We start from the raw sequence: 11,809 nt of genomic DNA, 5'->3' as shown, positions 1-11,809 counted from the left end.
CACTTCACAAAATAGATGGCATCATGAGGATGGAAATTTAGGTGGATATATTGAAGCAACATCTCAAGACATCAGTCAGGAGGTTAAAGCTTGGTCGCAAATGGGTATTCCAAATGGACAATGACCCCAAGCATACTTCCAAGTTGTGGCAAAATGAGCCCTGACCTCAATCCTATAGAAAATGTGTGGGCAGAACTGAAAAATCGTGTGCGAGCAAGAAGACCTACAAACCTGTCTCAATTACACCAGCTTTGTCAGGAGGAATGGGACAGAACTCACCCAACTCATTGTGGGAAGCTTTTGGAAGGCTACCCGAAACGTTTGACCCAAGTTAAACAATTTAAAGGCAATGCTACCAAATACTAATTGAGTGTATGTAAACTTCTGACCCACTGGGAATGTGATGAAAGAAATACAATTTCAAATAAATCATTCTCTCTACTATTATTCTGACATTTCACATTCTTAAAATAATGTGGTGATCCTAACTGACCTAAGACAGGGAATTTTTACTCTGATTAAATGTCAGGAATTGTGAAAAACTGAGTTTAAATACTGTACCTACACCTCTGCGCGCACGCACACACTCCTACACACCTACCTACACCTCTCCACACACACCTGCTTACACCTCTCAACACACACACACACTCCTACACACCTACCTACACCTCTCCACACACACCCATACAGTCCATTTAGGTGCTCGGGGGGATTAATCCTGTTTGAATTGCACACACCCTAGTCTATAGGCAAGTGGCAGGTGATCAATCAAGACTGTGTACTGCCAGAAACTGGTTTTCCAGCTTTTTTGCATGCTGTAGGAAGCGCAGCGGCTCCTATATGTTAATGGTTATCCAGGAGCCTGGATGTATCTTACAATGATGCTTCAACCAGTTCTGTTAGGTAGACCATGGCTACCTAGTACCTACCTTTCAGTGCTGTTGTGATGGATAGATTGACATGGGAATAACTTTCTCTCGCCCCGTTTCTCTCTCAGATCTCGAGACGGCAGCGTGCATTTCTGGGCGTGCCCAAAGGGCATTGCCAGCCTGCAGCACCTGTGTCGCATGGCACTACGACGGGTCATGTCCACCCAGCAGGTGCAGACGCTGCCCATCCCGCCCCGCATACGCTCCTACCTGTCTTACCAAGATCTCTAGCCCTTCACCCTCACCGCTCAACACCGCACGCTGGAAACCAATGAATATTACCTTCCTAGAAAAAACACCCAGAATAAAGAAGACAACAAAAGAGAAACTTGATTTACAGACTAACACCCCCATGCTCTTCTGTGGCAAGGCAGCTTCTTTTTCTATGTATTTATTTTTGTTGGTTTACTTTCGTTTGTGCAAGCCACGGTGTCCCTCAGGGAGTGTGCTTGAATGGTTAAGTTATTTCAGTGGCCTGTCTCTCTGCTTAAGATGGCCTTACCATATCAGTCACCTCTGGATAGTTCTGCATTCTTCCTGCAATAGAGACTTGTTCTCTGTAGATAATTGGCCGCTTTTAGATTTTCGATGCTCTCTAACTGTCTAGCTTAGATTTCGAATGCTTGTTAGAAAACTGGGCAAATCGGGGAGACTATAAATGTAGAGGTCCATTATCCTTTCTACAGTTTCCATTTGGTTTTGGTAATTTCAATATCAATTGAGATCGTTTTCCCTTTCCCTAAATACCTTTTTTTATTTATTTATTTAAAAAATAGTCAAACCATCTGCGGGTCTGCTTGAATGCGCTCGCGGGCTGGATCCGGTGTTTAACATCACTGGGGTAAGTGAATGACTGCTGATAAGATTTAGTGTAGTGCCCTCCCAATGTTTTCTGCTACCCTAGATCTCCCCAGGTCTTAACCCTCACTCACTTGCTGCCCCAGCTCCTCAATGGGCTTTTCTTTCCACACTTCCATCCTCACTCATGTCCAGGAGGGAAATGAGGGCCTGTAGCCTTCACTGTCTCACATCTCACTCCAAAATAATAGCGACCCATGGCCTGACCTGTTTTGCTTCTCATAATATGTATATTTTTTAACCTGTAAAAAAAACCAAATCTTTATAGACAATTGTGTGCAAGTATATGTGTGTATATACACAATATATTATAAATACCTATTATTATACCAGTATATGAATGTATCAGAGGGCGTAGTATGTTTTTTACTGCTGTTTTCTTTTTGAATAATAGACTGTTGAAAACGGGTTTTTTCCTCTGTACATAGTTTTTGCTCGTTTTAATGTGAAGACCTGTAAATGAATGAATGAGACGATCTCTTATTGTAGAGATCAGGGGGTCTGTGCTCTTTCAGAATCGGTGAGACGGAGACTGTGAAAGTGGGGATTATAGTGTGCCCTAGGACTTATTCAAAAACACAGAAAAAGCCTAAAAGGCGGTTGCCATCCGTATTAATGACGGTCTGAAACCCATTTTCTACCCTGTGCTATGCTGCGCAACTCTAAAGTGGTGTTTCTAAGTTTTTATTTTTTTTTTACCTTTATTTAACCAGGCAAGTCAGTTAAGAACAAATTCTTATTTTCAATGACGGCCTGGGAACAGTGGGTTAACTGCCTGCAGGGGCAGAACGACAGATTTGTACCTTGTCAAAGCAACCTTCCGGTTACTAGTCCAACGCTCTAACCACTAGGCTACCCTGCCGCCCCGTGTGTAAGAAATAACCTATAGGGGAGAGCTATACAACATCTTCTGAAAATAAGTATTTACAGTTGCCATCTGTAGCATGGGCTCTTTATTGATTGTGTCATACATGACTGGCAGGTTTTTGAAGGCAGACATTTGATAGTAAATATTTAATTGGGGGAAAAATTAATTATTTTCAAACAGAATGTTGAGAAGAGCCTAATGGAATAGTATTAATGGTCTACTTTTTGTATTTTGTCTTATGTTGACCTAGGTAGTGGATACAGGCCTGCTGTTAATCAATCTTGGAAATACGTTTTCTGTCTGTCAATGCTGATGCCAAAGGTCTCTCTTTCTCTCTCGGTTTATAGCCTGTGCTCTTGTCAGTCAGTGACTTTTCTCTCTCATGGCTAAAACTTCTAACTATTGTGCATCTGTGAATTTGATTAGATTTATCCTGTTAGTAAAGTCATAAGGCTGTTGTCTTCAGTAACCGGTTGGGTTGGTGTGTTTAGTAAAGCCTTTGCTGATTAGATCTAGAGCCAGTGAATGAATCCAAGCGCTGGGTTCTCACCAGTGTTGGGGAGTAGTAAACTACATGTAGTTCAACTAGTAATTGAACTACATTTTGCATAAGCTTGGTGGTTACTTAATTCAATCTCGGTTGTTTTTTTAATGTAGTTAATACATGTGTTTGCCATGTAGTGGTGTAGCTAACTAAAACTATGGATGAAGTAGGCAATCATTTCCTAAATGTTTGGGCATCAAACCTGCCAAATTCTCAATTGGAACATTAGATTTAGTGTTTAATAGGCCAAATTACACATTTTGTTTAACATACTGTATGACCCCAAAGTGATCTTTGCTTGCAATTTATAGTCTGACATTTCAGATTTACATATACTTTTTCACAAAGTAGTTTGGATGTAGTGAACTACTTTTTCAAAGTAACTTTAGTTAAGTAAACTATATTTTTCAAAGGGTTAGTTTAACTTCTTTCAGTGTGAAGTAAGTTTACCAAGCTACCAATATCATTACAGAATAGCTTCCCCAAGTGTAAGTAAAATGTTGAATATATATAACATTTAAATTAAATATTTTTCTTTCTTTCTGGTCTGCTTCATGCATGTATTGTTTTTTTGCATTTATAGTTTGAATAAAGCCTTTTTTTGAAAACCAAAAATAAGTCAAATGTTTTTTTGTTTTTGTCCTTTTCTTGAAGTCTCCAGGCAAGCTTTATCCTGGAACCCACAAGGCAAAAGGAAAAGAGGTCACTTGAGAAACACTGAAGTCTTGTTCACACTGCAGGCCTTAATGCTGAAATCATTTTTAAAATTTCAAATCCATTTTGCAAAAATGACTATCCGAACAGCAAGTTTCAAGTGACCAAATGTGTGTTTTCAGGCGACAGTCATTTGGTGACACTGTTAGTTGTCATGGTAATGATGGTGGTGTGTGCAGTGGTGGAGGCTGATTGGTGGTGGTGCTCGTGCTTTCTATCACTCAAGTCATGTAGCAAGCTAAGGTGATAATACCTGCCAAGAACGTTCCCCAGTTACTTTGAATGTTCAAAATCATAGCATACAAACACTTAAATCCTCCGCAAAGTGATCCAACTTTCAAAATGAGTCCTTTCTGGCAAGCCACAGCAGTCAACTAGCTAGGTAGGTAGCTGTTTCTGGCTAGCACAGCCGTCAACTAGCTAGGTAGGTAGCTGTTTCTGGCTAGCCACAGCAGTCAACTAGCTAGGTAGGTAGCTGTTTCTGGCTAGCCACAGCAGTCAACTAGCTAGGTAGATAGCTGTTTCTGGCTAGCCACAGCAGTCAACTAGCTAGGTAGGTAGCTGTTTCTGGCTAGCCACAGCAGTCAACTAGCTAGGTAGGTAGCTGTTTCTGGCTAGCCACAGCAGTCAACTAGCTAGGTAGATAGCTGATTCTGGCTAGCCACAGCAGTCAACTAGCTAGGTAGATAGCTGATTCTGGCTAGCCACAGCAGCCAACTAGCTAGCTAGATAGCTGATTCTGGCTAGCCACAGCAGCCAACTAGCTAGCTAGATAGCTGATTCTGGCTAGCCACAGCAGTCAACTAGCTAGCTAGATAGCTGATTCTGGCTAGCCACAGCAGTCAACTAGCTAGCTAGATAGCTGATTCTGGCTAGCCACAGCAGTCAACTAGCTAGCTAGATAGCTGATTCTGGCTAGCCACAGCAGTCAACTAGCTAGCTAGATAGCTGATTCTGGCTAGCCACAGCAGTCAACTAGCTAGCTAGATGGCTGATTCTGGCTAGCCACAGTAGTCAACTAGCTAGCTAGATGGCTGATTCTGGCTAGCCACAGTAGTCAACTAGCTAGGTAGGTCGCTGTTTCTGGCTAGCACAGCAGTCAACTAGGTCGGTAGCATTTTCTGGCTAGCCACAGCAGTCAACTAGCTAGGTAGGTAGATGCTTAGCTGTCTAGCACATTCACTCATTTGTAAACTCTTAACAAGATAATAGTTAGCTACCTCGTATTCTTGTCAAACTGTCAACAGAGTAGCTAGATATGCCAAATAGCATTCTAAAAACAAATCTGATTTCAGCGATTTGTATCTGACTTCAAACCACCTACGAATGGGATATGAAATGTGGCTTGAAATATCCGATTCCATTTGCTTTTTGGCTGTTCAGATTGCTGGAAAAATAACAGATTTGAATCCGATATGCAAAAACTTGAGTGACTTCATTCAACCTGCCAATGTGAACCAGGTTTTAGAAACAGGAGCATGAGGCAAATTAAAGCAAGGTTGTTTGCCGTGTCAGTAGCCCCCCCCCCCCCCCCCTTAGCTTTCTCAGCTGTGGTAACTGCCTCCACCAGACTCCAGGACCTCCAGAAGATTCTAGTAGTCTGGGAGAAGGAGAGAGTGAGGAGTTACTGTATATCTCCAGCTGTCCTGCTTTGTCAGCTGTGACACAAGTGACCAGAACACTCCTGAAGCTTCATTTTGGTTTAGAACAATATCAGCTGTTAATTACTGGAGCCCAGTTTTATTTTACACCAGATCCATGCCACACTGACATATGACACACAGTACTGAAGATCCAGTTTAAAACAGACCACAATCATCAGTCCTAGGCAGTGTTCCTGTTTCTACACAGGTAGAAACACTTACAAATTTGTAAGTGTGTAAGATTCCGTTCAATCTCTTTGCAATCTCAATCTCTTCAAAACATGTCATGGGAAATTCTAAATCATCACACACTCCCGAGTGGGCTCCTGAGTGGCGCAGCAGTCTAAGGCACTGCATCTCAGTGCTAGAGGTGTCACTACATCTCAGTGCTAGAGGTGTCACTACAGACACCCTGGTTTGAATCCAGGCTGTATCACAACCGGCCAAATAAGAATTTGTTCTTAACTGACTTGCCTAGTTAAATAAAAATACACATATAGCTAAAATTTCACATGGGAAAACTGTCCTCGATTTTTATTTAAGTCGGCAAGTCAGTTAAGAACAAATTCTTACTTACAATGACAGCCTATGAACAGTGGGTTAACTGCCTTGTTCAGGGGCAGTACCACAGATTTTTACCTTGTCAGCTCAGGGATTCGATATAGCAATCTTTCGGTTACTGGCCCAACGCTCTAACCACTAGCCTACCTGCCTCCCCAATAACAGCACAGTACTGGAAAAATACGTTGTAGCTGTCTGGGATCACAAATTTGCTGGTTTATCATTGACTTGAACCCTTAATACTCAAGTTAAACATTAATGGCCCTGACTGATTAGGACATGAGCAGGCAGAGAGCATACCAGGAGGCTGTTGGCTCCACAGAGATGGAGATCAGAGATGAGAGATTGAGGTAGTAAGTAACCTATGATTACAAAGGAGGGCAAGAGCAGGTCCCCTGACCCACTAGCCATCAAAACAGATGTGCTGTAAGCTGACTGTAAATCTTCCAAGTTCTTCTTTGGTGCACTGTGCTGTAACTATACATACATGACCTTTGTTCTCATTCAGGGATTCACCTCCCACACATTTTTTTCACTGTGACCCACCTAAAGCGTTTTGAAGTGTCTTGTTATTCACCAAGTAAACAAAAATATTGTTTCTTGTCAGAGGCCATGCAACCTAAAGGGTCTAGCAATTTTGGAATCACTCTTTTGAATTGTTAACAGGTGACTCAACGTCTCTATTTTAATGCCATTAGGTCATGATGACATTACAAATGTTGACAAATTCTCGCTCATGAGTAGATCAATCTTAGAATGGTAAAGGAGGAACATTCTTGTTTTTCTAATCCATAAAATATGGAACATTTTAGAAACAGAAATGGCTACTGTGGAGATCTAAATCTAATTTAGTCTTATTTCCAAACGAGTCAAGATTATTTATTTGGGACAGGAACTCTTCCATAAAGCCGTTATCAGTTCCTGTCCTTGACTGATAGGATAAAGATTGCCTCTGTGTGCTTGTGTGTATTTGAGGGCGTAGTGGAGGGCTTTTTCCTTACAGCCTTGAAAAATGATTGTAAATTATGTGTTGGGCAGCGCAAGTCATATGCTCAACGGCCACGGTTCCTGAAACATAATAATATTGACACCTCTTGGAAAAAAGTGGGAAAGAGGGGGAAAAGGATAGAGAGAGAGAGAGAAAGAAACGGAAATGGAGAGAGAGGGAGGGGAGTAGGGAGAGTGGGCGTGTAGAAACAACTATCACTTCATTTGGAAACTGGTCTGTCTTTTTCACTTTTTCTCTCTTTTTCTTTCTTTCGCCATCTGTAGTGTGTTGATTTTATTGTTTTCAGTCTCACTCAGTAGTGCTTTCTGAGTGATTACTGTCAATTTAGTACTATTGTGCATCAGTGACTGGCCTAGTTGGCCCCTGATATCTGACTGTAAAGCTGCCTCTGTGGGTCACAGGTCAGCAGATGGAGGAGCTCAGCAGCCTAAAATAGACTCAGGCACCCTATCCCTCATGGGCTCTGGCCAAAAGTAGGGCATAACGGGAATAGGATGCCATTTCAGGTGCACAACCCCTACTTTTAAACTATGTTTTGGAATGGCGGATTAAGAGAATCTGGCACCACAGGAGGCCTCTCCTTGTGCCTGTGAAATATCACGTTGTTCTCATAGTGATGTGTACATGGACAAAGACACAAATTGATCCATGCACTGAGAACAGGGAGAATATGGTGGAACTGTGACTAGTACACGTTTTAAAGCAGGCAATGTGCGACTTAAATTGCACGTTCATTTGCATTGTTTCGTTGCCAGATCAGCTGTTTGTGCAATAGCTGTTTCACTTGCAGTTGATTACATTTATACAACCATTTTATTTGTGTACTAATGTGACAAAGATCTTGTTTCTTAAACGTGGCATGACATTTGAGGATTGATAAAAAAATATTAATATAAAAAGAACAAAGCGGATATGCAGAAATAAATATTGATACAATGACGTTACCGGGTATGTGGATACATTATAGAGGGCTGTAAATATCAAGGGATGAATTAACATTCTTTCCCTTCCTCCAATTGTGTCCACTTCCTGTCTCTCAATCTCTGTACAGCGTCACTCCCTGTCCTTGTTGAGTGTCTTCATTGCCAACTACGTCAATCTTTTAACAGACCTAAATAATATATATATATTATTTACATCGAAAATAAGGGCCACTTTAGAATTCATTCATTGAATTGACGGGAGGGGAAATGGGACTCCCTCTCTCTCTCGCTCTCTCTCTATTCACTGACCTTATTGTACCAGTAGATGGCAGTACATTCTCACAAAAAAGTAGGGACAAGAGGACAAAATAACAGTAATACAAAATTATGTTACAACAATCGTCCCCAAACATTGGGAGCAGAGTCAACTTTGTTGAGGGTAGCGGGCATTAGTGCCACGAAGGACCAGTTTCTCTCTAATCACCTGAAATCTAGGCAACTTGGCCCGAGGGCTCTGAGGAGGACTATGTCAGTGCTGTTCTATAGAGCCAATCGGTGTGAATGTGATTAGAATTTCATTAAACACAGCAAGTTGCCTGATGCCAGAACCCTCTGGGTTAATTACCCATTACTGTAAAAATTCTAGGTGAGTTGCATTGGGCTTTGAGAGTGTATGAAATCCAATGTCTTTGAATTCTGTCTGCATCTGCCTCCCTTACAGAGCCTTAAAGTATTCTCAGAGTTAAGGCACTTCTCCAGGACTCCAGGACTCCTGTCCTCCGGGAATTGGTTCCTCCTCCTCTCTTGCCCATGTAGGGAGATTTTTTTCCCAGCTGTTTTGGAGAGGGGAGCTTTCCTATGGGAAACACAGGGAGGGCAGATCACAGCATGCCAGTCAGAGCTTCATCTCAACACACACATTTAACAAAAACCTGGTTATTCTCTGCGCTCTGCCAACTACTCTGGTTCCCACCATAGTTCACAAATTGAACTATACCTGTATACTGGCAAATCACATACATAGAGAACATTTAGTGAGCATGTGCTGTGATCTTTGTATTTGGTGATAGTTAAGCCAGGGTTATTGTGATAATCGGTGTGCCCTTGAGCAGGGCACTTAACCCTAAACCTTAACCCTGCACCATTGAGAGCATCTTGACTGGCTGCTTCAACGCTTGGTATGGCAAATACTACAGAGGGTAGTACGTACAGCCTAGTACACACACTAGGGCCGAGAGGAAGGCCCCAAATTGCATCCAGCCACCCAAGTCATAGACTGTTCTCTCTGCTACAGTACGGCAAGCGGTAAGTCTGGAACCAACAGGACCCAGGACCCCCAACCAGCCACCTCTTCCCTCCATTCTATTGCCCAAGACGAGTGAACAATCTTGGCCAATAGAATCACTTGATAATAAAATAGATTATCTTCCAATCATGGAATTGCCATCAACAGGGCTGTCGTAACTGCAATATTCTCTGCTTTTCTGAAACATGGCTTTTGGCCAAGATACCCCCCATGGCTATCCAACTTGATGGATTCTCCATTCACTGAGTGGACAGGACAGTGAAGTCGTGGAAATCAAGAGTGGGGGGGGGTTTGCCTCTTCATCAACAACAAATGGTGTGCCGACTCGAGCGCAGTGGAAGTCTTGGCCCATCGTTCACCCGTCTTGGACTACCTGATGGTCGAATGCCGACCCATCTACTTCCTGAGGGAGTTTTCAGATATTATTGTGACTGTTGTATACATTCCATCTCAGGACAAGAAAAAGAACAAGCCGGCACTTAACAAACTGCATGAGGCTATAAACAAGCAGTAAAACTTGCACCCGGAGGCTGCTTTCCTTGTTCACACGTGATGCCCAACTTCCAACAACACGTCTCCTTTGCTACCAGGGGCGAAAAAGTCCTAGACCCCTGTTACTCTACCCACAAGCAAGCATACAAGGCCCTCCTTGTCCCCCATTCGGCAAATCAGATTATGACTCTGTACTCCTGCTTCCTGTTACAAGCAGAAGCTCAAACAGGAAGTACTCTTTGCGTTGAGAAATGGTTATCAGAATCAGAGATTATGCTACAGGACTGCTTTGCTATCGTTGAATGGAATATGTTCAGAGACTCCACCGATAGCATTGATGAGCTAACCACCTCCATCACCGGCTTCATTAGGAAATGCATCTGCAACGTTGTCCCCACAATAAAGATATGCTGCTTCCCCAGTAGACAGCCCTGGATTAACACAGAGGTTGGCACTAAAGGACAGGGCTGCCACGCACAGGGCTATCATAGACAACCCTGAGGCTACGGCTGAGGACAGGAACAAGTACAAGAAATCCCGCTACGAACTCCGCAGTCATCAAACGAGCAAAACGACAATATAGGAATAAGGTGGAATCATATTACACAGGCTTCAACGCCCGCAGCATATGGCAGGGTTACTGTCCATTAATCAGGTCAACACGTGCAATGCCGTGGAACCGGAAGATATTCCAGGGCGAGATCTCAGAGCATGCTCAGAACCGCTGGCAGGTCATTTTCAACCTCTCCTTGTCCCAGTCTGTAATCCTCACATTTTAAAATGACTACCATATTTTCTGTTCCCAAGAACTCTAAGGCAACATGCCAGAATGACTACCGCCCTGTAGCACTCACATCAGTAATCATTAAGTGTTTTGAAAGGCTGGTTATGGCACACATCAACTCGATCATCCCAGACACCAAGGACCCACCCCAACAGGTCCATAGACGACACAATCTCAAATGCTCTCCACACTGCCCTCACCCACCTAGACAAGACGATTACCTATCTGAGAATGCTGTTCATTGACTACAGCTCAGCGTTCAACAGCATTGTCGCCTCCAATCTAGTAACCAAGCTTAGGACCCTGGGACTGAACACCTTCCTCTGCAACTGGATCCTGGACTTCCTGACAGGCCGACACCTGGGCTCCACAGGGGTGTGTGCTTAGTCCACTTTTGTACTTCCTGTTCACCCACTACTTTGTGGCTATGCATGACTCCAACACCATCATTAAGTATGTATCATTAAGTATGCCAACGAAACAATGGTGACGACAGTGAGACAGCCTATAGGGAAGAGGTCAGAGACCTGACAGTGTGGTACCAAGACAACAATGTCTCCCTCAACGTGAGCAAGACAAAAGAGAGACCACAGGAAAAGGAGGGCTGAGCACACCCCCATTCACATTGATGGGGCTATAGTTCCTCGTGTTCAAATCCCTAAGGACTTAAAATGGTCCAAACACACCAACACAGTAGTGAAGAGAGCAAGACAATGCCTATTCTCCCCCAGGAGGCTGAAAATGTTTGGCATGGGACCTCAGATCCTCAAAAAGTTATACAGCTGCACTATTGAGAGCATGGTTGCATCACTGCTTGGTATGGCAACAGTTCGGCATCCGACTACAGGGCACTACAGAGGGTAATGAGTTTTGTGCTTGCCAGTTAGCTATAGTTACATGTCTATAGTTAGCTAGCAGTCTATGGTTAGCTAGCTGTTAGCAGCCAACGGCTAGCAGTTTCTTACTGGTGATAAAAACAGATGATTGCCATCATTTTTTCGAGACAATACTGAATTATTTAATGTAACAAATTGAACCTTGTAAAAATGTGTGGTAATTCATGGTAACTGCATAAACAATTCATTTAGACTCGCCGTTTATTTGAAACAGGCGTTTATTTGCTGAAATGTGGGCCGTTGCCCCACAGAAGTTAAAAGACGACCTGGAACGCGACC

General features: G+C 43.0%; 1 protein-coding gene across 1 annotated transcript in view; it reads left to right on the top strand.

The window, feature by feature from the left end:
* The window catches only part of LOC139383131 (WD repeat and SOCS box-containing protein 1-like), a 37,154-nt gene extending 33,337 nt beyond the window's left edge, over positions 1-3,817 (top strand). Inside the window, exon 9 of the mRNA XM_071127478.1 lies at positions 1,001-3,817. Within this exon, the coding sequence (XP_070983579.1) occupies positions 1,001-1,163 (163 nt within the window). The 3' untranslated portion in view covers positions 1,164-3,817. The remainder of the gene's footprint in view (positions 1-1,000) is intronic.
* The last annotated feature ends 7,992 nt before the right edge of the window (positions 3,818-11,809 follow it).

This window comes from Oncorhynchus clarkii, chromosome 24 (assembly GCF_045791955.1).
Source record: "Oncorhynchus clarkii lewisi isolate Uvic-CL-2024 chromosome 24, UVic_Ocla_1.0, whole genome shotgun sequence".
NCBI lineage: Eukaryota > Metazoa > Chordata > Actinopteri > Salmoniformes > Salmonidae > Oncorhynchus > Oncorhynchus clarkii.
This window is presented reverse-complemented; position numbering and strand designations above follow the sequence as displayed.